A 27647-nucleotide genomic window follows, 5' to 3' on the forward strand; every position below is an offset into this window, starting at 1 on the left:
CCTTTTTTTATTACAAACTTTTTACTCTTAACAAGTTAATCTCAACAACACAACAGTACAATATATATTTCACCGTAAATCAGTTTTGGTACAAAGTACATTAGGCACTAGGTTTACCACAAATACCAGAGTAAACATAAGTAAATATGCTAAAATAAATGTCAAGTTATTTGAACTACTTTAAACCTTTATAAGGGCTAATCAACTTTATTATTAATATCAAGACCACAATTCAGTTTGACCCCAACATTTTACTCATTCTGAACTATTTTAATTCATTGATTCTATTTTGCGCACTGCACTACAACATAGCTCTAAGACGGCAATAGTTCAGAGACATTTATATTGAATCCTGGCATCCTTGTGTAGATCTGTCTATGAAAGAAATGAATTCACCAAAGTTGTAAATACACATTGTTGAGCAAATCTCTATGCAACCAATCATACTGTAGCTTCTAACATATGTGAAGAATTGAACAGTTTCTTAAACCAAGATTAAGTATTAATATTTAATGTTTTAATTACAACTTCTATAAATGTCACATTTTTTTCAATTTCTGTAATTCCAAACCTTTTAATAATGCTGAGGGCTACCACTTCTGATTGGTTGGCAGAAAATTAAAGGACTATGCCTATTTTTTTATTAGGTTTATTTCAAGTTTATTCATTTTCTATCACTGTCAGCATATAATTACACCTTTATCAGTTTTTAGCATAATACCTGTAAATATGTTGTTCCGTCCTGTTCTATCTTTTTTTTTATATTATGATACCAAATTTTAGCATTAAGGCAGTTTTATGAATGGCATAAATTGTACAACACATACCACCTGAGAAGCATTAAACACGTCTGATCATAGATCAGTAGTGGATCATTTTAGGAAAAACTGATTTACATTTACTGATTTACTCTACAGGGTGGCTGAGCGACCATATAATAAATCCGTGTCCCTAAGTTCTCTCCTACTAATAGCTGTATCTTGACAATGGCGTGTCTTCAAGGAGATCATCCTGTTAAAGAGACAATGAGTTTAAGTACGTAATATTTTTCAACACAATTCTCATTACTTTCATACCAAATGGTATGCACAGGAATATGGCGATATCTAAGAGATATAGTTTAGTTCTGAGACTCACCATAGGAAGGTCTTGAAGCCGATGAAACTCTGGATGCTCACTCCGTTGGCGGAACCTGAGGAAAAGGATTGCTGACACCAAAGCGGTGCAAATAATGAAAATGGAGACCAGAGCGGCGAGGAGGGGGTCCAGCGGGGAGGCTGGGCGATGTGGAACTTTGCCTGAATCTGGAAGATTGGTGAGAGAAATGGAAAATAAATGATCACTAGGAGGACCTAATACAACTGAAGGAACATCAAGTACTGAAGGTACATAATGCACCACAGATGTGATTCTACTAGATAATGGGAAAGAAATCGAATTATCTATTGCCACTGTGCTTACAAGACTGACTCTAGAACATAGGCTCCTTTTTAATATAAGGCTAAAAATGGATCAAACATGAACAACTTTTTATACTGACATATTTTGATAATGGTTCTAGCTAGCAGGCTTATTTTATGTTAGGAGTTGCAAATCCTAAAACAATGCAATAGCATTACTGTAAACTGCCCTTAAGTTTTTCTCTTTCAGATGATCTGCTGTTATGTTAAAGCAACAGTTTGAAGAAAGCAAGTTGACATGTTTAAATTGAATAAAACATCCAGTACTGTACTGCATGCTTGTAATGCATTGGTCAACCATTTGTGTATGTGATTGCATACTAGCTTGTTTGTAGTATTTTTGTAGCATGTGTCTATTACTATTCTTATTTCAGGAGCATCACATTCAACCTGGCAGCAACTCACATACCTTCATCCCCTACATCCAATTCAGAAGGTTCATCTTCCAGTGGAGCAGGGCCAGTGACCTTTGAACTCCCAGTCAGAGCAAACTGAGATGCTGGGTAAGAGGTTGTGACTGGTACAGCTGTTTGTGTCTTCTGCACCACACTGCTGGTTAGAGAGAACATCTGACGTCCTTCACTTGAATTGATGGTTGTTGCAGGAGCTGTGGTGACTAATGATTCTGAAAAAGTGCTCTCCATGTGAGAGAGTGATGAGCCGCTTGCAGAAGAAGCTGAATGCAAGAAATAGAAAAAGAGATAGAAAAATAAGGGGATCAGTGTGAACAAAAGTTAAGTTTTCTTTAGGACTAATTGTAGAATCAGCACTAATGTATCCTCTCTTTTTTCAGCCTCTCTTTATTTCTCTTGATGAATTTACTGTACAATGACGTGTGTGTAAAGAAAGCACCTTTGTTAAGATTTTGCTGGAAAAAACGCCATAACAGTTACTGTATTGTAATAGCACCATATGAGGTATCAGCCAGGTTTTTAACAGGCAAATTAAAGTGTGTAAGTGCAGTAAACTAACACAACAAACATATCTGCAACTGCCCTTAAAATAGATATTTCCAGAGTAATGACTTCATAGGAGAGGGATATTATTTACAAACACAGTCATGCTGCAAAATGTTACATCCATGAGCAGCTATTATTGTGGACAGACATTTGATAAAGTGGGTGGAATGTGGACCAGCGATTTCCTGGAGAGCCTCACAAGTTCAGGCTTATTCCAGTGTATAGACGGTTTCATCAGACGCACATGCCTGGCCCAAAGTTAACTGCTGGTCTGTGTTTGGTTATAATATCATTTTTTAATATATAATTTATACATTAATACAATAATATTTTATTGTATATGAATTGTATTAAATGAAATTAAAACACCTCAACTCAACAGTTATTGATCCTTTGCGGAGATCTACCAAGAATTTAAACATTTGTTTGTTGTTGCCACCTTACAATCTTCAAAGTAAAAAAGCAATATACACACTGTAAAAAATCCTGACTCTTCATGTTGTTTTTCTCAGGATGATGGATAATAAATGTGTTGGCTTGGCAATCCCTAGTTAGACTAATAAATGACAGATAGTCTTTGGAATCAGATTAGGTTTAATTGTATTATTCTTGCCTGGTGCTGAGGCTGCCTCCATCATGAGGGTGGTGACATCTTCCAGCTCAGGTGTCTGTGAAGTAGAGATGTTAGCGTGCACTGCAGTCTCACTGTTAGCTCGTGATGAAGGAGAAGCCGTAGGTGTGATCTCAGGTTTTGGAGAAGGAGACAGGGAGCTGTTTTGATAGGCTAAAGATTGTGATTCCAAAATAACACGTTTTAAAGTCACATGATCAGTAGGAATGACCTCATTCAGAGGGGTGATGGAGCTCACATCTGGGGGAGCGTCTGATGTTTGACCTTGGGAAGAAATAGAGAATATCTGCATTAAAACATTGCATTACGTCTTATGAATTCAAAATTAATGAATTAATAAAATGTCAACACAGTTTATTAGTTATAAACATCTTTTTTTTCGACAGCACCAAGTAAGCAAGAATATTTTAAAAAGAAAAACGCTATAAAGTATGTTTATTTGATTCTGGTGAGGCCACAGGAAGAATTCTGCGTCCTCAGGCTGAATCGGTTATGTGGGTGTTCCGGACCGGATCTGTACAGTCGAGTAATGGTCACACAGTGAATCCACAGAACAAAGCACTTGTGACCTTTATGTGTCAGGGTGCAGAGAAACAAACAGACCAGATCAAATGAAATCTTGTCCTCAAATCCTGCACATGCACAGGTCTTTGAGGAGACAAAAGAAAGGAAACGGGAAAAGATGAGCTTTAACCATAGACTGTATAAAACGGCTTTAACTAATTAATTAATGTACTCTTCTTGCTCTTTAACAAGTACTTTGTGTTTTAAAATGATGTATGTCTTTTTTCCAAGTTCCAAACAATCTTGAAGAATTTCACTTGACAAATCAAATTAGCACCAATATATGGAAAGAAAGAAATAAAAAATGAATGTCCAAGCAAAAAGTATTTATATTAACAAAAAAGTGCTAATACTTTTCAAAAGAAGCTGATACATTGTCTACTACCTTTGACTCATTATTTGAGCAATGAGCCATTAACATTACCATTTGTTTAATTATAACATTTTCTTTCAGATTTTCATAAGATAAAGGTTTTAATATAGATAGATAGATAGATAGATAGATAGATAGATAGATAGATAGATAGATAGATAGATAGATAGATAGATAGATTACAGTACAGTACAGTACAGTACAGTATAACATCATGCGGATGAATAAGTAATGCTCACCTTTTATAACAGATAATCCATAAAGAAGCATCGCTGTCCATATTATAAAACCCCGTTCCGTCTTCATGGTAAATAAAGCGACTCAATGCGAGCGCGCACGGGTACGTATACTCGCTCTCGTTTGATTCCCAGGATGATCTTTCCGTTACGTTAGATGACAGCGCACATCATCAGCGCTAAAAATATCTCGAAGGGTCTGGGGTGGGGTGTGGTTAACTGCTCGGAGTCGTAGCAACCTACAGTATTGTGAAAATTACACGCTGTTTTACTTGGAGAACATAATGCTAAAAACATAAAGATCAATAATCATATGCGAGTCAATTCAGTCTGTTATGATGTGACGTGTGCTATTCCGTCAGCGGTTGTTTAGTGCTACCCACGTGTACAGCATTTTGGTGGACCGTCAGTAAGATCTGCCCCTTGCGCGCGCACAAAAATATGACACAACAAACACTCTTTCACATATGATCAATGAAATCTGTCTGTTTCAGAGCACAGAAAGAAGATAAATCGGATCTTATGAGGATTGACTATGGAGTCAGTTGGTGCAGAGGAGTTTACTGTAGAAGCAGTCGAAAGGGTGAGTAATAGGACAAATGGCCAAACGCAATATTGATGTTTTTTTATTTTATGTTGATTTTATATTGAAATCTATATAAACTTATATATCATTATCCTAAACTTAGATTTTTGGAAGATTTAGAAGAAATTATTTACTTGAAATTTCATGTCCACTGTTATGGATAATAATTTATTTGTGTTTAAAACTATGCTTTAAGATGTGTTCCAGGTTTAAGACAATGTGTGACACCCCTATATATTTTTTGTTCTTTACGCGCAGTATAGGGGCCTGATATAAAACTGCTGAGATTCAATAGAAGTTAATTTCATCAGGTTGACTCTGGGTTTATGGTAAACAGTGTACAGTCTACCTCCACCTTCCCATAATTCCACTGACAAAGCCTCTGATTCTGAATTTTTAGGTGTTAGTCTTAGTCAGTTTGTGAAGTTAAGTACAATATAAAGTGGTTGGAAGTGAAAAGTAACTTGATAACCCCAGTAAGCCGTCCTGTTCTAATAATAACTCAACAGAGTTTGGTTACTGGGATATTTTATGCCTCCCCCATTGTGTCCGGCTATTTTATCAATGCGTTCAATGAAGACCCAAAAATGTTACGTATGCAGTTCTATGCAGTTATTTTTAGTATAGAATGAGACATGTTGCTGTTGAAATAAACTTTGGTTTCTCTTGATCTTTATTGTGTAGGCTCTTCAGCAGCTCTATTATAATCCTGATATGAGCCAGAAGAATGTAGCTCAGAAGTGGCTAACACAGGCCCAGGCATCATCACAGGCATGGCACTTCTGCTGGGCTTTACTCCAACCAGACAAGGTAACAAGCACTTATAGTGTCCCATAAAGTCTTTGGGCACTTATGCAACATTAAAATGTTTGAAGGTCACTGCAGTTTGTATATCAAATTGCATTTAAAGATAGCAGACTAGTGCCCTTTTTAGGCAAAACAACATTTGTATTTGGTTAGGTGTTTCGCATTAAAATAAATATACAAAACATTTGGAATGTAACGATTTCAAAATCTCACAGTACGATAATATGTCGGTGTAATGCCTGCGGTACAATATTTATTGCGATATTTAAACAGACAAATGACAACTTGGAAAAAGTGCCATTAGTGTTTAGTAAACAATTATTGAACATTGCAATGATGTACACATGATCCATGTCATATCCTGTCCTTTTCTCTATCCTGTAATCATAACTGTTGCTTTGAGGTATGAGTTATAGTATGAGATAGGTCAAATGACTTAAAACTCCCTATTATAAAATAAAAAAAACTGCACCAGCTGGATCTTGACAGAGGTAATATCTATTATATTGTTTAACATTCTCTATGTTAAAGGCTGGGAAGACCTATCATTTCATGCAGTCATGTGACCACGATAATACTGAGACTATTTTGCTAATGCGATACGATAATATTGACAATATTGTTACATCCCTACGAAACATACATTTATATACATTAAAATATACATTTAGATTAATTCTTCTAATGTTTTTTGAGGAGGCCCCTTATCTACATCACTCAACTAGAAAGCTACTGAGGGAGGATGGTCACAATGAAAGATTATTATTCATTTTGATCCCCACATTAGGTTCCTGAGATACAGTTTTTTGGAGCCAGCACATTGCATGTTAAGATCTCCCGACATTGGTCTGACCTACCCTCTGGTCAGCTGGACACCCTCCGCTCTCAACTCATCGCACAGGTCATCCAGTTTGCCTCGGGACCCAAGATGGTGCTCACCAGACTCTGTGTTGCTTTGGCCTCCTTGGTCTTTCATATTTTACCAGAAACTTGGCCAACTGCAGTCCGAGATCTTCTACGTGCTTTCCAAACAGGGGAGGGCGTGACAGAGGCTGACGATCAAACCCGTTGCCTCGCTCTCCTAGAGATCCTTGCTGTTCTGCCCGAGGAGCTTCTAAGCAGCCGGATCCCAGGCTCTCGCCGTTCCCAGGTGAGAAGCGCCCTGGCTGTGGAGTGGTGCTCGGTCTGCCCCCTACTTCAGCAGCTACTGCAGAGGGCAGACGCACCTGCTCAGGTTAGAGAGCGGGTGCTGAGGTGTGTGTCTTCGTGGCTCACGCTGGATATCGCTTTAAAAGACAGCGAAGGGGTGTTGCAGTGTTGCTTTACCCTGCTGAAGGACTCCGAGCTGTTTGATACGGCTATGGAGACCATTGTCAGCATCATCTCACAGCCTGATTGCCAGAGGTGAAATACACCACTGCTCATAAAACACTGATGATTAGACAAATGTGTCAAAACGATACACAACGATCTAATGTGAAGAGTTCATTTGCAAAACAGATAACTCCGTTTTGAAAAAATGTTCAAAAATCATGTTTTTTATTATGTTATCAGATTTTTTTATTGTGTTAGTTAGCTGTATTTTTGAGTTAGTATTACTTAATCAAAACAACCCAATTGCAGTTTGATTGATATTACTTGGAATGCACAATAAAAAAACAAAGCAGAGTTATCTGGTATCTGTTTTTGCCAGTAACTGCTTCATGTATTGCCTACATTAAAATGTAAATATTAACATCTAGATTTAGGAATGTGACAATACACTTAGCTGATGAGCTGGTTTGATACACAATACTGGGTTAAGATTATGATTGTATCACGGTATTGTAAACAAAATGTAAACATGAAATAACCGATTCGTTTTCAAAACAATTTTTAATGCCATTTGTTATTTTGTTAATGAATTGACAACATTCAAGGTTTATTTGAACTGAATAGATCTGTCACTGAGAAAAAAAAAAGCATTTTAACATAAAAATAAAATTAAGAAAGCTAAATCCTAAAAGAAAACTTCTTAAAGCAGTAAAAGCAAAAGATTCAACATTTTGAAACATTAAAACGTTAGATATGTCACATGTTGTCAGTTCAACCAATAGGATTAAACAGACGTTATATGAAGATACATATGCAAATTTTTTGTGTCATGATATGTGATACATTGATATATTACACATCTGTCTAGATAGTATATGTTCCATGAGGAAACATAAACGTGATAATTGTGCAATGAGCGTATATTTACAGATAGGTGAGATAAGTTCCTTTAAAATCTGTAAAAAACGTACGTTTAAAAACCAGGGTTGAAATAAATAAATCAACATTTTTCATAATAACTGAATAACAGTATTAAACTTGTGCAAGTAAGTTTTTGTGCAATTATTGAAACTGATTTTTCATTTGACTCACTAATGTATTATATTGATGTTTACAATTGATTATAAGATACATTCTAATACATTTTGAGTTCTTTCTTTACCCATCCGGTGCACTGAGGTTTGTGTTCATGTGAAGGTTTGCAGACAGTCTGTTGAAGATTGTGCCGCAGGTGCTCGGTCTTCAGGATCAGCTGAAGAAAGCTGTGCAGGATGAAGACATGGAGACCTCACATGGAATCTGTCGCATTGCTGTCGCTTTGGGAGAAACTCACTGCAGGTTAGACATAATGACTCATATACGTCATTATTCTCTCATTAATAACAGCCTTTCATGACACACAGTAAGCCAGGCTCAGTGAGCAGGCACATTTTTCATTCGACTGCCTCAAGGCCTTAAATATTTGACAAAACTATTTTCATCTTCCCTTTTCCATTCCGTCTCGATTTCCCAGGACTCTTCTGGAGCAGGTGGATCACTGGCAGTGCTTTCAGGCTCTGGTGAACATGATTCTCTCCTGTACTGGGATACCAGGACGCTACCCTGTGGATGAGACGTCCAGCTCTCTCACGCTCACATTCTGGTACACCCTGCAGGTGAGAAAAATCACACCAGTGATTTTTTATTGAAAGTGATTTACATTAATCTGCATTTCCTGAGCTTGACGTCGTAAGCGCAGTGCTTTACCCATTGTGTAAGAGGAACATTTGCTTTGATTTACTGGTTCTATGCGGACATTTATGAAAGTTGAAGTGTGCTGTATTACATTTACGCATTTGGCAGACGCTTTTATCCAAAGCGACTTACATTGCATTGTACTATACATTTTTTTGTTTCTAACTATGTGCAATCCACTGGGATCAAACCCATGACTTTAGCGTTGCTAGCGCCATGCTCTAACCACTGAGCCACAGGAAAGCTGTATTGTATCTGTTGGTGTCATGTTTGCTTTCTTTGTGTTTCAGGATGATATTACGTCATTAGATGCTGAAAGGCAGACGCTCTATCTGCAGATCTACAGACCTGTGTACTTCCAGCTGGTGGATGTTCTTCTCCAGAAAGCTTGTTTTCCTACAGATGAGGACTACGTGACATGGTCTGCAGATGACAAGGAGCAGTTCAGAACCTACAGGTTAAACCACATTTATTTTCTGAAGTGCAAAATTGACATCATGTGGGTGTTGCCAGAGCGTGGTTAAATTGTTGCTACTGTGTTCTCAGTTAAAATCATTCATCAAATCGTGTTTAAAATCAAATCATGTTTGACTGGATTTTAGGGTGGACGTCTCAGATACTCTGATGTGTGTATATGAGCTTCTGGGCCCTGAGCTTCTCAGAAACCTGTATGATAAGCTAGGTGCTCTTTTGACGGATACAGCACATCCCTCCTCATGGCAGGTCAGTCCTAATGTTACACTACATAACACAGATTGTATATTTATAAATGATATTATAAACAAGTATATATTGAATAATATGTGTATGGCATGTCTCTCTCGCTCTCATGGAGGATATAGAGGCTCTGTTGTTTGGCTTTCAATCCATTGCTGAGACAGTAGATGTCAGTTACTCAGACGTCATTCCAGGACTGATCGGACTGATTCCGCTGATCACAGCCAACAGTATTCAGCTGGCGGAGACCATCATGTTCACCATAGGTACACTTATTGTTCTTTCTTAAGATGTTTTAATGTTAACCCATGCTTGGGGACAAAAAACGTCTGTTTGTTATAGAATCACATGCATGAATTTCCCCCCAAAAAGTCTTTATGGTAGTTCATTGGTTCTGTGTGTGCTCTAGGTTCTTTAGCAGAATGGTTGTCTGATCATTCGCTCATGTTGCCGAGTGTTCTGCCTGTGGTTTTACACGCTCTCCCCAATCCTGAGCTGTCGGTGGCTTGTGTCTCAGCTCTGAAGAGAATCTGCAGAGAATGTCGACATGACCTCTACCCTCACGCTGATGACATCATGAGTGTCTCACTGGTATTTAAAGACATTTAATAGTACAGCAGTATAACCACAGCCAGTAAATAATGTGTCTCACTATTGTGTTTTTATTGCAGGCAGTCCTTGTCAAAGACATCCATAAAGTAAGATCAAGCTGTGTCTGTGTGATTAGGTTTGGTAACACTTAATTGTTATTTTATTTTAACGTTTCTTTGCATTTATTTGATATCATCCATGTATATTGTGTATGTGTAATAATGTGTACATGTAAATACATATAATGTTAATGCTTTTAAATGTACAGCGATCTAAAACCTAAGGCCAAATGAGAATTCTGATTGATTTTTCAGTTAATAATAAAAAAGTTTTTTTTTTACAGAGCACACAGTGTATGTGGCTGATGCAGGCGTTGGGTTTTCTGCTGTCATCCCTGCCGAGTGAAGACATTCCAGGGAAGCTGCTTTCTCTGGTCACCCCACACATCCAACAGCTTGAGAAACTGGCCAATGAGACGGTGAGGAGGCGCTATTGAACCAACCATTACTTCAGTACTTTTGCGGTTCACTTAATAAAAGTCAAACAAGTGGTAACACTTCAGTATAGGGGGAAATTCTGACTATTAACTAGTTGTTATTAGCATGCCTATTATTGGCATATTTATTAGTACTTATAAAGCACATATTCTGCATGACCATACTCTACATCCCTAATCCTACCCAATACCTTAACCTAACAACTACCTTACTAACTATTAATAAGCAACAAATTAAGAGTTTATGGGGGAGTTAATGGTTTGTTAATAGTGAAGTGTACTGAAGTGTGACCAATACTACAGTATGTACAACAGCGCCTGACGGTGACACTATGTAAGTTGAGGTGCAAAAATTCTAATCTTTCTAATGGTTTTCATTGTCTCTTTCTGATTCAGCCCAGCTCTACTAATAAACTTCCTATTGTCCATATCCTTGGCCTGCTGTCCAGTCTCTTCTCCACATTCGATTTAAATAAGCAAAGTGAAAGACTGGATGTCATGAGAACGAGCCAGATACAGCCACGTAACCCGGTACTCTGTTCTGTTTCACGAGTTCAAATAAACCACTGCTCACAATGTGTACATTCAACAGATTTTTAGAGTGATTTTTAATAGATGTTTTGGGATCTCTCAGGTGGTGGTTGTCCTGCAGCAAACTTTTCCTTTGATCCAAACCATTGTCAACAAGTGGCTAAATGAACCAGAGGTTGTGAAGGTCAGCGTTTGTGTCGGCTGTATACATACAGTATACTGTATATGTGTGCGTATATGCATGTTTAAGAGATTTGTTTCTCTGTTGCTTACACTCAGGCAGTGTGTGCAGTTTTCGAAAAATCGCTGAAGACCCTCATGCATGAGTTTTCGCCCCTGGTGACACAGCTCTGTGAGCTTATTGGTCAGATATACAATGCCAACCCACAATCCTCTGTTTTAGACGTCACACAACAGGTACGATGAAATTTTAATATTGTGCTCAAACCGAAAGATAATTTTTGTAATCTAATCCTATTCATCTAATTTTCCCTCTAGTTAGTTCACGTATTTAGCTGCGAGAAATCTCTCTTTTCTCCAATCACTCCTCTGCTGGAGCTTATCACCAATATTACCATGTCGATTTTTCAGATCGGTAAGAAAATAGAATGATTCTCACATTTTTACCAACATATGTGTTTTTCTATATTTAAGATGTCCAGTCACAGGATTGAAGAAAATACACAAAATCATTTTCAGACACTATTTCTTTTACAATGACTTTATATTTATGTATGAGTTTGCATTGTTTACGAATGTTGTCATAGGCTCTAGAGATCATCCAGATGTGGTGGAGTCATTTATGCAGCTTCACGCTCAGGTCTGGTTATTTTAAGCTGAGATTTGTCACAACAAATATTTCTCTTCTTGCATCACCTAACACCAGTCTGCATATATTTACATGCATTTACACAAATGTGGTAACCGTTACAATAATCATAGCTTCATATAATAAGCCAAAAACCCTCTTCATTAATTAAAATGACCCTTCCCGTTTTTAACCTTATGAAGAAGCTTTTAATGTTTCTCTTCTGGGCTTTAATGTTTTTCTGATGTCTTTGCAGGTTTTGCGAAGAAAGCCTGACGTTTATCTTACAGAAAGACTTGATATTAAAGCCGTTTTCTACTGTGGTAAGCATTACATCAGCAACATCCTGAAAAATCTACATAGTCCATTGATTTAGTCTCTCAAGGTCATCCTCAGACTCTTAAAACACCTTTTCACTTTGTAGGAATCTTGTCATTCAAATTCCCTGAGACTCCAACACTGAAGGCAACCTGTCTGCTATTTGTAAGTCCGGCAATATGTTACTATTTAAAGATGGACTTAATCTCTGTATTAAACCTTCGAGACTGTATCTTTCACTACAGTGGAGGTAATAGAAGATCAATTATGGAAACTAGGTCTAATTCTTGACTAAACGTATATTCTTATTTATATCCTGATGTTTTCAGTCGGAGTTGGTCTCTCATTGTGAGGATATTCCTGCTGTGAGAGAGGTGCTGCAAGAGGATGGGAAGCTGCTGCTTCAGACCTTACTGGAGGTCAGATCAAACTGTTCATTTCTTTTTAATAGCTTTTTAGGGTATTTATTGAAACTTGTTAAATATACAAACATGAATCACAGCAATTCAGTCTGTCTCGTTCATATCACTTATTTCAACACAAATCTTTTGAGTTTAAAATGATTTGTTCTGCAGTCAAATATGGTGTTAGACATACTTGCATCTAGCATATACAGTTTTATGGCAATGTTTTGCTTACATGGATTTATAATACTGTATAGATATTACCTACCAACGGTTTGCTTTTCATATCCAGGGTATTGGAAGTCGGTCTCCACAGAGTCTAACCGAGGACTTTGCCGAGGTCTTATTCTCATTGAGCTGTAACTGTCCCAGCATTCTCTCTCTGTGGCTTAGAGAAGTTCTTCTGCCTCCTGGCTTTCCAAGCTCACATCTCACCGCCGAGCACAAGGAGCAATTCTGCCAGCAGATCCTCAGGTACAACCGTGAAATTACAGCAGTTCTGGTGTAGCAGACTTGGCATATGAAATACTTTATAATAACTGTTGCACATTCTGAACGCTTTGCATCTGTTTCTATATTCATCTGTCCACACAGGGAACAAGTGAACAAGCGACGGTTGAAGGACATTGTGAAGGAGTTTGCTCTGTTAAGTGGGGGTCTACGGGGCACTGAGTATGCAGCGAGTTATTGAACCTAAAAGTTGGCTTTCAGTTCTACTGGGGTTTAAAAGATACAAGCATTACCTTTTAAATCAAATTGTACTATTGTGAAGAATTCAGCCATACTGACATTGTGAATGATTGAAATATGGGTTGGACTTGATTGGAAAAGTAAATGATTGGAATATATGTTCATCAGCCAGTGAATGTAAATGGTAAGCCAGTGCCTTACCAGGCACAAAGTTACTCTTGATCCCAAAATGGTTTGAACAAAACCTTCTGATCTGGAATAAGATGCTACTGGCAATTTATTTATTCTTGAACAAATCTCTTACGTAAAGGTCAATGCTAAACTATATCAACAATAAATATACATTACCTATAAATAAATGAAAATTCTGTCATTATTTACTCACCCTCTTGTCATTTCAAACCTTTATGGCTTTCTTTCTTCCGCAGAACACAGAAGAAGATATTTTAAATAAAGTTGGTAACTGAACAGCACTGGACCCCATTCATTTCTATTCTATGGACACAAAAATAGGGTCCAGTTAACAACATTTTTCAAAATATATTCTTTTGTGTTCTGCGGAGGAAAGAAAGTCATACAGGTTTGAAATGACAAATGGGTAAGTAAATGAGGACAGAATTTTTTATTTTTTTATCAAACTTAAACTTTATTTATCACTTTAAGGCCCGGTTTCACAGACAAGGCTTAAGGCTAGTCCAAGACTAAAATGAATGTGTGACCTGTCTTAACCCCATATAACTTGCCCAGAAATATCTTAAATATATCAGTGCCATTGTTTTGTCTTGAGATGCACACCAGTAATGTATTCTTCTAAGGCATTTTTATAAAAGCGACATGAATATCTTAATTCAACTAAGGCATAGTCCTGGTTTAAAATAAGCCATGTCTGTGAAACCGGGACTAAATCTCATGTTCTCACATATTATCAAGATACACACATAAAACATGACAAAAACTATTGTTTAAGTGTATTTATTTCTCACAGATTTCATGATCTGTTTAGACACACATATAAAATATTGAAATTCTCATAACAAGCCATTTCTGTATAACCTCATGACTACTGACATGATATGACAATATAGGTCATATAGGTTAATTTCTCTATTAATACTTCTACTTATACAATAGCACATCTGTTTGGACATCCACAATGTACAGTAATAAGAAATGACCAGACTGTAACGTAAACAATGAGCCCTAATTCATTGGGCATACAGCTTTAGTGAAAGACGGGGTTTAAAAGAAAAATCAGCTCAGTAAAAAAGTGAGAGTGGAGGTGATGCCGGGGTCTGTCTCCCTCTGCTGGAGGGTCTAGAATTGACGCACATACACAGTAAGAGCGAGTTCAAGGCTTTCTTTTGTTTCACGCGATTATCATTGGATGGATTCCTTCCAGGGGTTAATTACCGTATCCTGGTGAAGAGGTTCAACACTGATTTGGATTCCTGAAGACGGAAAAGCAGTGTGTGAACACGATGTAAAATGTTTTTCATGTTTCTAATTGAAATATAAAGTGAATTCAAAAAGTATCTGGACACTTAAAAGCGCACTAAATGAAAAAAAAAGGTGGAATCTGTAAACTAAAGATGCTTACATAATTTACAAATCAAATAATAAAGATGTGTATGGCTTTTTTACAAACAAATTTTCTAAAGTGTTTTTGTAATTACATTTAACCAAACAGGAGCTAAATGGTGATTTTTAACATGGTGACATTTTTTCACTGACATGGTGATGTCAGTTGACCTCAAGTTTACGGCTCTCACTAAATCCTTGGTGTTTCGAGTCTGACGTCATCACCCAAATGTGTTTTTTCGTCAATTTTAACAATCATAGGTAGTTGAGATGGTTACAGTAAAGTTAGGGTTAGGGAGTGGGTTAGGGTAAAGATTTCGTAAGACTTGAAACACCAAAGATTTAGTCAAAACCAACAAGCCACGGCCACGGATCTGACTCGAAACACCAAGGATTTAGTGAGAGCCTTACAAAGAGGTGTCCTAGCAGAGTAACCACAGGTTCATCACATTAACTATATAATAATTTTGAACACTATTGTGACAAGCAGAGCGGGGCGAGGGCCGTGAGGGAACGGCGCGAGGCCGGTGACGTGAGTGACAATGAGCGTCAGCTGCACGTTCACAAGAAGGAGGCGGGAACCGGCGAACCTTAAATAAACTTTTAATAAAATAAACAACAAAACGAAAGTAGAGTGCCGACTCCCTCATGGTCGACTGCCGGCCACACAAACATAATAAAACATAACATAAAACTCCAGGCCTGGTTCCCTATCAAAAGCTATTCTCGATGCTGCGTTTCAAACGCTATGGGAGAACATTCTTTGTTCGACCGGTTGTGAAGCATGTGTGTCAAACATGCCAAGAATTGGCTTTAAATAACCTCGGCAGGTGATGTGGCTAATTAACCCCCCCCCCCGCACCTGCAGGTTATAAATACATCTGACGTGGACGCGTCTTCAGGTTTTATTTGTCTTCAAGGACAGCTTTGTGTGTGCATGTGTGTCTTGCGTTTGTGAAAAAAAAGAGAGTAAAATAAGAGTGTAACTAAAGATATAAGAGATATATAGATATATAAAGTGTCTAAGCACTACCGTAACTTAGCCTTATATATATATATTTAAGACAAGATAAATAATGAAATCATGTCTGATTCAGAGCGGAGATGTGTCCCTCCTTGTCAGAGGCTCCTCTCCGACCTGGATAGGCATGAATTCTGCTTTGAGTGTTTGGGGGCTAACCATGCTGCCCTGGGGCTTGAGGGAGAGTGCGAACTCTGCGATGCGCTCAGCATCCGGGTTCTCCGTGCTCCGCTCTCTTTCTTTAAAAAGGGCCAATCCACCTCTCTCTCGTCCTGGGGTTCGCAGTTCGATTTAGCCGAGGCAGGGGAGACGGATCCGTCCGCTTCCCCCGTGCACTCGCCAAACCGCGACGTCCTAGCATCTGTTTCCGAAGCGTGCCCTGGCACCTCTTCGGATCGGGCAGAGGACGAGGTATCCCTTGTTTCTGCGGGGTGTGAGAGCGCCGCCTCTGGGCGTTCCTCTCACGACGCTAAGGCGCTTGACGAGCTTCTCGGGGCGGTGACAAATGTGGTCGACCGTCTCAAGCTCGACTGGCTGCAGGAACAAAAGGCCCCCAAAGGCTCAAAGTTAGACAACAGATATCTGTCGGGTGGCCGAGGGGACGAGCCCCAACATCGGGCTCTCCCCTTCTTTGAGGATCTCCACCGCAAGTTATCCCGCTCGTGGCAGAAGTCCCAGTCCTCCCGTGTGTTCGTGCCATCGACGTCGATTTACTATCATTGGCGCGAGACCACAGCCCGTGCCATTGGCCATTCTATGGCTGCTTTGGTCACCACAGAGAGACACCTGTGGCTGAACCTCACAGGCATCAAGAACAGGGACCGGGCGTTCCTCCTTGATGCCCCGATCTCGGCTTCTGGACTGTTTGGCGATGCGGTTAATACTGTAGTCTCCAGGTTCCGGGAGGCGAGGCGCCACGAGGAGGCATTTGTAAAGTATCTCCCCCGCCGTGCCCAAGCGTCTGGAGTGTCGACCACCCACTCCGGACCAGTTACCAAGTCCCGACCAGGCACACAGTCATGGGTGGGTATTTTCTAGTTCCCAAGAAGGATGGGGGGTTGCGTCCAATTCTAGATCTTCGCAGATTGAACCGCTACCTGAAGACACAAGTTCAAAATGTTGACAATCAAGATGATTGTGTCTCAAATTCAGTGTCACGACTGGTTCGTGACGATCGATCTCAAAGACGCATACTTTCACATAGAGATCTTGCCACAACACAGATTCCTGAGGTTGCCTCTTATTGATAGCTCCCCATTGGCTGACCAGAGTGTGGTTCTTGGAACTAGTAGCCCTCCTCGACGGCTCGCCTTGGGTGATTCCAGTCAGGAGAGATCTTTTGTCTCAGGCGCAGGGGACAGTGTTTCATCCCCATCCCGAGCTCTGGAACCTCCATGTCTGGCCCCTGAAGGGAACCAGCTGAGAGGTGCTGGGCTTCCGCCTGATGTAGTAGAGACTATTCTTAGTGCTAGGGCTCCTTCTACTAGAAGGAGCTACGCCCTTAGATGGAGTGTTTTTGACAGATGGTGCATGGCACACCATGCAGACCCAATTCACTGCCAGATTGTTTCAGTGTTGGAGTTTCTGCAAGAGAAACTGTCCTCAGGGACAAGCCTCGGTACTCTCAGGGTTTATGTGGCTGCCATTTCGGCCTGCCACGCCCTGATTGATGGGGTTTCCATGGGAAAACACCCTTTAGTCGCACGCTTTATTTGTTGGAGCGAGGCGGCTGAGGCCTCCTTCTAGAGAGACAGTCCCATCATGGGACTTAGCGATAGTGCTCGAGGGTCTGGTTAGAGCCCCTTTCAAACCTATGGAGTCAGCGCCTGTCAGGCTTCTGACACTTAAGATGGTTTTTCTAATGGCAATCACTTCTCTTAAGAGAATCTGAGATTTGCAGGCGCTCTCAACCTCGCCATCCTGTTTATCTTTTGCCCCTGGGATGGTCAAAGCTATTCTGCATCCTCACCTGAGTTATCTGCCTAAATTTCCGGTCTCCACCGTGCATCCGGTTGTTCTTGAGGCCTTCTGTCCTCCGCCATTCACGACGTCGGAGCAGGAACGATTACACCTACTGTGTCCAGTACGTGCTCTTTGGAATTACGTCCACCGTACCAGCCAGTGGTGTATATCGGAGCAGCTTTTCATATGCTATGGGAACCGCAACCGGGGGGCGGCTGCCACCAAGCAAACGATGTCGCATTGGGTGAGGGATGCTATTGCTCTGGCCTATGAGGCGCGCGGTCAAGCTTCACCTCTAGGAGTCAGAGCTCATTCAACAAGGGGGATTTCATCTTCTACTGCCTTAGCAAGAGGTGTCCCCTTGCAAGTGTGTCATGCGGCGGGCTGGTCCTCTCCGCACACATTTGTCAAATTTTATAGTCTGGATGTCCATGCTCACGCGTCCTGGAGTCTACATCCCAGAGTCACGTCTGAGGCCTCCTCTCGGCCTGTGCACACACACCACACAACCTTGGGGGGTCCAGACACCTCCACTGCGGCGGCGTTGGTATTCTCGTTCCCATAGCGTTTGAAACGCAGCATCGAGAGTAGCTTTTGATAGGGAGCGTCTCGGGTTACTTGGCTGTAACCCTGTTCCCTGAAAAAGCGGGAACGAGATGCTGCGCCTCAATGCCGCAATGTAGGTGTGCCGGACGTCCGAAAGTTGGAACCTGAAGACGCGTCACGTGTATTTATAACCTGCAGGTGCGGGGGTAATTAGCCACGTCACCTGCCGAGGTTATTTAAAGCCAATTCTTGCCGTGTTTGACACACGTGCTTCACAACCGGTCGAACAAAGAATGCTCTCCCATAGCGTTTGAAACGCAGCATCTCGTTCCCGCTTTTTCAGGGAACAGGGTTACAGCCAAGTAACCCGAGACATTCTCTTTCATCCTTCACTGCTGTTGCTCCTCCTTTTATGCTTCCGGAACTCCTCTGTGAGAGATGCGAGACCAGTGCAACGCACAGCCGTTCCCTCACGGCACTCATCCCGCTCTGCTTGTCACAACTATATTTTAAACATACTGAAGACAAAAAAGATTTGAATGTCGCTGTTTTATAACCACATGAATACCTCTATGGGACCCAACTTCCATAAGAAATGCACCACTGCCTAAACACAAAACCCATGGCATGTTATTAGAGAGTCGAACCTTGGTGCAGCGTGTTTTGCTGAAGACATTCCAGAACCTCAGCGTCTCGTCTCCTGCTCCTGTTACGATAGCCTCACCATCTGGAGACACCGCCTGTAGAGAACCAGACACACTTTGTGCATGTAACAGCTGGTTTAGGTGAATCAATAACACAGCAAGCAACTTGCAAAAAACTGCAATATAAAACATGGATTTGACATGACCTTTAAGGACGCTAGACAATTTTCACTAATCTAAACTATTCTTTGTGTATTCACTTCGCGTTGATTGGATATTTAAAAACAAGCATTAGATTCAAATCTACAGCACCGGTTTTAAATGTCCCATTCCGAGCGATCACATTTTTCAACCTTGAGTTAGTGTGTAATGTTGCTGTTAGAGCATAAATAATACCTGCAAAATGATAAAGCTCAAAGTTCAGTGCCAAGCGAGATATTGTCTTTAACAGAATTCGCTTTTCAAGGACTACAGAAAACGGCTGGAATCCGACTACAGCCCTCTACTTCCCGGGTACATGATGTCACTATTCCGAGTGCTTTTATTAACCTCCGCCCAAAGGAATACGCCAAAAAGGGGCGAGGTCTTCCTTAGAGAAGAGGAAGAGCCGCTGGAGTAGTGTTTGGTTATCAGAGATTGTAAACATTTGACTGAGCTACGCACTAAATTACTTTCACTTTCATCACAGTCCTACAGCTGGTAATAAGAATTCAGCTACACACATTCTAATATAACCAACGGTCAAATAACAGCTTCCATGACGTTAACATCGGCTGTGAAAGCTGTTCTGTGTAATACACTGATATTGTGTGTGTGTGCACATACTTCTAAAACACTTCTATGAAACGTCCTTTGAAGTCCTGCTTGAAAATGTCTCCTAGTCAATCTGCTTGTTTTATTATCCAACTCGGGTCCAATATAAAAAGGCAAAACTAACGCTTCTGTTATTAGTGTTAATTAATATAACCGGTCTGACACCATTCGGTCCGGTGTCATTTCCCTCGCCATAGTAGAAAAATATTGCGATCTCTAACAAAGATTGACGTTTGCACATGCACTAGCAGACCTCTGTTACACTTCGATCGATCCGCATGTGTTTAACTGATGAAGTGAAGTTGACGCCATTGTTACTGTTTATTGCTAAAAGCCAAAGTTAATGAATACACGTGCACTGAGAGGGGCACCGACCAATCACAACAGCCTGAGAAACGGAAGCTCGCTGATATGGTAGGGTGGGACATCTTCAAACACACTCTAAGCGGGGAACCAATCATGACAGACCTGGTCAGCTTTACCAATCAGAGCATTTCGGAAGGAGGGACTTTATATAGACCGGAAGAAATCCAGTCGTTTTGTGAGAAGAGGGACAGCGGTGAACAATAGACTTAAAATATGTGAAATATAAAGCATTTTTTTGAAATTAGAAACATGAACATCCACTGTTAAACACCCAAAAAACATAATCAAAGCCTCAAAAACAGCAAAAGAATGGCTCCTTTAATAAACACTCAGCCGCCTGCTTACCAAGTACAGCACTCGGTACGAATGTCCTGTGAGCTTGGTCACCTGTGTGAGTGATGGGTATTTCCACACCAGGATCTGATTCTGAGAGTAGCCATGTGTGCTGACCTAACGGAAGTGAAACACTATGTGAGAAAGTCAGCACTGGAAAGAGATGATTGATTTGACTGTGTGATTGACTGAGTGTGTGCGGATGCTCATCCTCACCAGTTCGTTGGCATGTTTGGACCAGGCGAGGTTGCAGACCTGCGAGCCGGTATCTGTACTCTGTAATGCCTGGCCGGTTAGAGTGTTCCAGAAGCGAAGGCAGCGGTCGGCCGTTCCTCCTCCGGAGGCCAGCAAGCCGTGCTGGTGAGGAGACCAAGCGATGGCCTTTACTGCCGCCAGGTGATCGCTGTACTGCTGGATGGGTAGCAAACTGGAGCTGTTCCACACAAGTAACTGCAAAGCAGAAGCGGGAAAAATATTACAATTGCTGTTATTATGTTCATTCATTTCATCCGTTTCTTTAGCTTTACTGCAAATGAAACTAACACAAGACCCCCACCTTGTTATCATTTCCTCCAGAAGCGAGGTGCTGATGGTCAGGTGACCACTTCAGGCCACACACTTCCTGCCTGTGACCTTGAAGGCGTCTCTCCACAGGGGGTGGTGTCCTTACATCCCTCTGCAGAATCACTCTGTCCCGGCTACCCGACGACAGCTGCTCCCCATTCCAGGCAAGAGCCCCTGGAGAGAAGAAAAGATTTTTAGGCAGGAAGCGTGACAATTATTGATGCTACCAAACCACATAATAACAAACTGCAGTCTCGTACTATGAAAAGAGCAAATACAAGTGTTGTGTAAAATAAAGTAAGTGTTGTGTGACACAGACCTACGCGTGCTGAATGTCCCTCGAGACTGGTCAACTTTCTCCCTCCGGCTGCATCCCAAATCTGTACGAATCCCTTATGGGTCCCTACAGCCACCAAACCTCCCTAAGAGAAAAGGTTGATTTTCTCACTCTTTGAAGAAAAAGTGAGGGGTTTTTGGAGCCCACCCCCAGGTCTCTTTATATCTACACTTGACTTTAGTTCTTTGTTTAATGTATGTCTTTGATGGTCCAATGAGCAAAAAATGAAAAGCAACAGCATATTTATGTAGAGGTTTATTCGAAAACTTATACAGTATCTCAGAGAAGTGAGTACACCCCTCACATTTTAGTAAATATTTTATTATATGTTTTCATGTGACAACACTGAAGAAATGACACTTTGCTACAATGTAAAGTAGTGAGTGTACAGCTTGTATAACAGTGTAAATTTGCTGTCCCCTCAAAATATCTCAACACTCATCCATTAATGTCTTATCCTCTGGCAACAAAAGTGAGTACACCCCTAAGTGAAAATGTCCAAATTGGGCCCAAAGTGTCAATATTTTGTGTGGCCACCATTATTTTCCAGCACTGCCTTAACCCTCTTGGGCATGGAGTTCACCAGAGCTTCACAGGTTGCCACTGGAGTCCTCTTCCTCTCCTCCATGATGACATCACAGAGTTGGTGGATGTTAGAGACGTTGCGCTCCTCCACCTTCCATTTGAGGATGCCCCACAGATGCTCAATAGGGTTTAGGTCTTCACCTTTACCCTCAGCTTCTTTAGCAAGGCAGTGGTCGTCTTGGAGGTGTGTTTGGGGTCGTTATCCTGTTAGAATACTGCCCTGCGGCCCAGTCTCCGAAGGAAGGGGATCAGGAAGGGGATTCATGGTTCCCTCAATGAACTGTAGCTCCGCAGTGCCGGCAGCACTCATGCAGCCCCAGACCATGACACTCCCACCACCATGCTTGACTGTAGGCAAGACACACTTGTCTTTGTACTCCTTACCTGGTTGCCGCCACACACGTGTAGAGACTTGGCATAGGCCAAATGGTCACAATCATTAAAAGAAGAGCCATAAACCTCCTCCACTCTCTTTTGGTGTTTTGATGTTGATATCAAGAAACCAGGATGGAGTCAGACTTTGCTCAAGGGGGGCCTGGATTTAGGTTGGTTCTTCTCCTGAAAGTGTTGATAACCCTTTTGTTTCTCCGTGGGATATTTACGACTCCTAAGCTTCAAAGCAGAGGTGAGAAGTCTCTCTGTTTTGTCTCACCTGGAACTTAACATCTGAGGCTATCCAGAGAAACTTCTCTGACAAATAGGAGCTTGTGTGATTAAACTGTCCTTTTCTATAAATATATCTAAATATCTAGGTTATATGTTGTCACTCTTGCCATTTTAAATAATCTGTAACTGTTAAATAGGCAAGTTTAATTCAGGCTTTGTTTGTATTCGTACATCCGAATGAATCATGACTTGATGCAATTCAAACCTAGCATATTTGATATCTAAATGTTTGTCTTTACAATTCCTCCTTGTTTATATACATTGTGTGACCATAGAACACTTTCTTTTCATTATGTTATTTGGAATGGTATTTTGTAAAGTTGCTAGGAGGTCATAAAGATGCAAATTAGCTGTTGAGTGGACAAAGAACCTCTTCCCTGCTCAACTCTGATTGATCGATTCAAACTCAGGTGGGCATGCCCCTCATGAAGTTAAATATCGAGCCTGCTCTGAAAACGGAAGCTTGGCCCTTTTTGCTCTACACCTGCCCTCATCAGAAACTGGTTCGTGGCGTCTCTTCGGAGACTGCCCTCCCCCCCCCCCACTGGGGGGAAGACGGAACAATGGACTTCTGCTGCCTCGCACACCTTGATGAGCCACGCGGCTGGTCACAAGGCCCGGAACTTTCCAGCTGGACTGCATTCTGAAACCTTTTGAACAATTCCATCTCTACACACGCATATGGATACTGGACCAGCACAGAGCTCGCAAGTATCCGATTCTATATATAGAATAGCTGCATTAAGTTTGTACCTCTTTGTTAAAGATGATTTTTATTGGTGTTCAGAAATCACTGCCATGCTCTCTCTCTCTCTCTCTCTCTCTCTCTCTCTCTCCGCGCTCCCTAGCGCGTTTGTGTTTCATGTTTCATTGTTTTGTTTGTGTTTATGCGATCGTCATTGTTTACCATGTAGAGTAGAGTTTAATAAACAACCATATATATTCACCTGTAAGGGGTTTTCTGTGTTCAGCTCATATACTTGGTCACTTAAACTGTGTTTGATTTACGCTACCTTTGCTCTAAATCCTGTTTGGTAAAGTCACGTTACTTATGGCCATGAGATAATGTAAAGTATATAATATCATTGATGCATTCGCTACACACGCTTGACACCATCTGAACCAAATAAGTTATTCTTGGTCTCATCAGACCATAGGACATAAGTATGACAGTAATGATTGTGGTGCTGTCTAGGCAAAAAATGATCAGAACAAGTTCAAACATAACATTCATATTTGAGAGAGAACTCCCTGTAGTTAATAGGGCTGAATTCATACTGACCCTTTCATTCCAACACACCGATGTCACAGAGTCTCCGTCCACTGATAAGTCACACAACCTTGTCACCTGTGCAGGTGAAAAGAGAAGTGAAAAGAGCATTACTGACACCCAAATTCACATCAATTCAGATTTCAGCGTTCTGCATTTATAGATGCTGTCATACCTGACTGGTGCAGGCACTCCACAGATAAACACAAGCCCCCAAACCAACACTCAAGAGATTTCCAGCTGACCAGTCCACCTGAACACATCGAACAAGAATATTAGCAAATAAAATAACTTTTATATAAGAGAAATACAAAACAGCCCTAAATAGTGTTTCTATAGACAACTTTGGAAGATGTAAACTGGTCCAACAGCACTTCCGGTTTCATTTTTTTATTTCAATTTTCTTAAATCTTACATATATAATAAAATCTTAAAGACATTTGTTTAACATTTTGATTCAGCGATTAATATTCTGCTGGCTGTATTTTGGTCAAACATTTGTGCAGTGTTAAAATACGTAAACAATAAGTTTTTCCGGATCAGCATTGTTTACATTTTCTGAAGTGATCTATACTGAAATGACACTTAAAATGTTCTGCAAACAAATAAAACTTTTTGAAACAGTATAGCTTTGCATTATCCTTTCAAATCTAATAAACTTATTTATCCTGAAAAGTGTCCTATTCTCCTTTAAAATAAATGCTATTTTGCTAATTGCTAAGCATTGCAATAATATCAATACATTTGTACTTGGGGATTTAGTTTCTAAATATATTTTGGACCCAATATGTTTGCACATTCATCAGCAGTAATATACACTACAAATGAGGGGACCTTTAGTAAGAAGAAGTCTGTAAAACACACAGAGCACTATAAATAGAGTGTGTACCAGATTGAGGTAGAAGTCATCCTGCAACTCTGGTGCATCAAGAACCTTAAATGGGATCTTAGAAATCTTGCGTGCCGGCTTTCGAGGTGAACGCAATAGTTTGTGACTGCAGACATAAACCAAATACATTTAAAAGTGAAAAGAATGATGATTTTAGCAAGACCGCTTCTTATTTTTTGCGATATACAATACAGACAAAAACTGTATTGTCCTCAGTTCGATCAGAATCAAGAGTGCAGAATCAATACCTTTTATTACTGAGAGGTGAGAGGGAGTATGGGGAGATCTCATTGTCAAAAGGCACTCTCTTTGTGTGGATAGTGTACTGAAAGTAAGAGAGACGTCATTCATAAAGCATCCATATAATATAAGATAAAATCCAACTTTATATCATTAGAAAACTCATACTTCAATAAACAATAATTGTTGTAACATTCTCACATTTAGAAAAATATAAAAGTGTCTATAAAAATTATGTACGTAGGTAAAGCATTCTACTTGAAATGAGTGTTTCAGAAAGCTAGATGGCACTACTGCATTACTTTCAGTGAACATATAAGTGTTTTCTAAGTTATGCGCTTTAGTGTGCATTTGTATTGCTGCCATTGCCTTTATTGAATGCATTTAATACAGTAGCTTGTTCGAGCATGGATAACAGTATGTTCACTATAGTTACTGTGTTCATTGGGCTCACCCTGAAGAGGCTGTGTGTGTCCTGTGTGAGTATGGTGTGTCGACGGTCATCTGTGTGAGGGTCATGCACAGTTTCAATTCCTGCTCCCAACAGCTCATTCCTCAACAGTGCAGCATACGCCACAGCATCTGTGACAGGTAATATGTCTTTGGTCTTTGCATACTCTGATTTATAAATATTTTAAATAAAATGTACCAGGAAAGACATCTAGTACATTGCTTGCTGTTATCCTTTGTATTATTATAATGTCAATAGATCCTTGCAAACAGCTAGAGCTAATGAGTTTCATTGAGAACATTAAGAAGATCTAAACCTCACCTTTCCCCGTGTCTGTACCGGCATCCTTTGACCGCTGATTCTGATTGGGTGACCAACAGTTCTCCTACAAATAAACGAACAACTAATGAATCTGAATTTAAACGAATCTGAGTTTACAGTGCTGCAATGAGATTAATTTACTTGTTTGTAAGCAATTCAGATGAATGGTGCCTTACATTCGCATAGTGGAAGTTTATGCTCCAGTTGCTCCCGGCACGGGTGGGGATGAATCTGTCTCCTGATTTGACAGTAACGGGACTGCATGATGCATACCCTGACTGCATGAACAACAACACAGACATTGTGTAAGGAAATAATAGTTTTTACATGATTTTACATGACTCAAGACACTAGCTTATTTAACCATTCCAGAAATCCACAGATGGTTAAGCACCGTTTATTGTTTATTTCTATAATTGATGTACCCTCTTGTTATTCAAATCCTGTATACGACTCTTTCTTCTGTGGAACACAAATGAAGATATTTAGAGAAAGGTCCCAGTGGATTTGTCCAGACAATGAAAGTCAATGTTGCTTTGTTACCAACGTTCTTTAAAATATCTTCTTTTGTGACCTGCAGAAGAAAGCCATGCTTTGGAATGATGGTGAGTAAATGATGAACTATATCTTTAATGGAAAACTGTGATAGTGATTGATGTCACCATCAATCACAGTCACAGCATAAACACCCGAACTTTCATACCTTGGACAGGTGGCCCTCTGGGACATTCTGGTGGTTAATTTGCCTTAACAGGCGTCTTTCATAGTCCTGGTCCATATCCACACTTTAACCTACAGTAAGGCTCTCTCACCCTCAGTCTGCGGACGGGGGTCCTCCCGCGTCTCCCATCCCTATAGAAGAAAAATATGAATATATGAGTCAATAGTCCCAATGCTTCACTTATTACATGTTCATCTGCTTCAGTGACAGCTGTCAATGTCAATCTGTCATCAATCACTAGGAAGCAGACTCTATTCAACAGAAAACAGCTATAATAATACTGTCATACAGCCACATACATTTAAAAAGTCCAGTGACGCCACTAAAAGTTTGAAATATCTATTTATCACTTATGCAGCCATTAAATGTGACATGAATTGTATTTTTATATTATTGGATATATGGATATTATTCTTGTTATCAAAACTGATCTGCTAAACTAAAAACAGCCATAAAAAAACAAACAGCAATATAAAAAACGTGTTGTTGTAGTAATTCGTGTCAAAGAGGTTACTGATAGCGAAAACCGAGAGGCGTACTAACAGCAGGAGGGTTGTAAACACACATATGTGATCAGTTGCCATGGCAGCTCGCTAGCAGCAGCACTGAGCTAACAGAGGCTTTGCATCTACGTTAACATGATCAATTACAAACGTTACGACCGTCTTTACCTGAATTTAAAAAACGACAGTAAAGCTTCGAATCTCGTTTTAATAAAACAGAAGTAAATCTTACCTCATTCAGGTGCTCAAGAGACACACATTATACAAACATGTATGTTCAGCTATGTGCGCAGTGATCTTCTAAACATCTAGATCGTGTTCTCACGACGTCGCAACACGCTATTAAGTCTGTTTTGGCACTACGCTGTCAATTTGCGGTGTTCAGAGCTTATGATACGATAACTGATCAGAGGGCATCAATGTTTATGTTCATGTCAAGATGGCGAAAGCGTCAGCTGTAAAGGGACAGAGTGTAATTCCGTTCACTACCACAAGAGGCCTCTTTGCTGCGCTCTAATCTCTATTAGAGCAATGACTCTTGACCAAATTATAATTTCGTTTAACACCAGTATGTTTGTTGTTTATTTACTGTTTATTCATTAGACTATTATTGGTTTT

General features: G+C 40.3%; 3 protein-coding genes across 4 annotated transcripts; 1 reads left to right on the plus strand and 2 right to left on the minus strand.

Annotated features, from left to right (window-relative positions):
- Positions 1–4590, minus strand: si:ch73-344o19.1 (uncharacterized). Its single transcript, XM_057333323.1, has 5 exons — positions 4227–4590; positions 3033–3314; positions 1870–2136; positions 1138–1304; positions 1–1011 (listed from the first exon to the last, which is right to left on the minus strand). Exons 1-5 carry the CDS (start codon positions 4291–4293, stop codon positions 967–969), a joined length of 828 nt encoding a protein of 275 aa, XP_057189306.1. The 5' UTR covers positions 4294–4590; the 3' UTR covers positions 1–966.
- ipo13a (importin 13a) lies at positions 4214–14499 on the plus strand. Of its 2 annotated transcripts, none has more exons than XM_057333320.1 (22): positions 4214–4327; positions 4718–4806; positions 5494–5619; positions 6404–7020; positions 8128–8268; positions 8444–8585; positions 8955–9121; positions 9267–9387; positions 9500–9647; positions 9791–9972; positions 10053–10079; positions 10316–10450; positions 10865–10999; positions 11103–11183; positions 11279–11416; positions 11498–11594; positions 11767–11819; positions 12064–12130; positions 12232–12290; positions 12455–12544; positions 12822–13003; positions 13124–14499. In XM_057333320.1, exons 2-22 carry the CDS (start codon positions 4759–4761, stop codon positions 13218–13220), a joined length of 2853 nt encoding a protein of 950 aa, XP_057189303.1. In that variant the 5' UTR covers positions 4214–4327; positions 4718–4758; the 3' UTR covers positions 13221–14499. The 2 variants fall into 2 exon arrangements, with proteins under 2 accessions (XP_057189303.1, XP_057189302.1); XM_057333319.1 differs by lacking the exon at positions 4214–4327 and adding an exon at positions 4521–4632.
- On the minus strand, positions 14219–27497 carry fzr1b (fizzy/cell division cycle 20 related 1b). The gene is made up of 15 exons (XM_057333322.1): positions 27262–27497; positions 26509–26657; positions 25982–26083; positions 25806–25869; positions 25488–25615; positions 25042–25118; positions 24794–24899; positions 24080–24157; positions 23917–23982; positions 21366–21468; positions 21039–21220; positions 20699–20932; positions 20495–20599; positions 18974–19066; positions 14219–14667 (listed from the first exon to the last, which is right to left on the minus strand). The coding sequence occupies exons 2-15, from the start codon at positions 26581–26583 to the stop codon at positions 14626–14628; spliced, it is 1455 nt and encodes a 484-aa protein (XP_057189305.1). The 5' UTR covers positions 26584–26657; positions 27262–27497; the 3' UTR covers positions 14219–14625.
- Positions 27498–27647: the final 150 nt, after the last annotated feature.

The sequence above is a fragment of the Triplophysa rosa genome, linkage group LG5 (genome assembly GCF_024868665.1).
Source record: "Triplophysa rosa linkage group LG5, Trosa_1v2, whole genome shotgun sequence".
In the NCBI taxonomy this organism is placed as follows: domain Eukaryota; kingdom Metazoa; phylum Chordata; class Actinopteri; order Cypriniformes; family Nemacheilidae; genus Triplophysa; species Triplophysa rosa.

Excerpts from the sequence above, each read along its gene's own strand:
- si:ch73-344o19.1 (XM_057333323.1), bottom strand. The coding sequence starts at position 4,293 with ATGAAGACGGAACGGGGTTTTATAATATGGACAGCGATGCTTCTTTAT. Across the intron at positions 2,137-3,032 it reads GGAGGCAGCCTCAGCACCAG|CTTCTTCTGCAAGCGGCTCA; the intron begins GCAAGAATAATA and ends TCTTGCATTCAG. Across the intron at positions 1,012-1,137 it reads GGCTTCAAGACCTTCCTATG|GATGATCTCCTTGAAGACAC; the intron begins GTGAGTCTCAGA and ends TCTCTTTAACAG.
- ipo13a (XM_057333320.1), top strand. The coding sequence starts at position 4,759 with ATGGAGTCAGTTGGTGCAGAGGAGTTTACTGTAGAAGCAGTCGAAAGG. Across the intron at positions 5,620-6,403 it reads CTTTACTCCAACCAGACAAG|GTTCCTGAGATACAGTTTTT; the intron begins GTAACAAGCACT and ends TCCCCACATTAG. Across the intron at positions 8,586-8,954 it reads CATTCTGGTACACCCTGCAG|GATGATATTACGTCATTAGA; the intron begins GTGAGAAAAATC and ends TTTGTGTTTCAG.
- fzr1b (XM_057333322.1), bottom strand. The coding sequence starts at position 26,583 with ATGGACCAGGACTATGAAAGACGCCTGTTAAGGCAAATTAACCACCAG. Across the intron at positions 24,158-24,793 it reads ATGACTTCTACCTCAATCTG|GTGGACTGGTCAGCTGGAAA; the intron begins GTACACACTCTA and ends CGATGTGTTCAG. Across the intron at positions 21,469-23,916 it reads CGGTGTGTTGGAATGAAAGG|GGAGGTTTGGTGGCTGTAGG; the intron begins GTCAGTATGAAT and ends CTTTTCTCTTAG.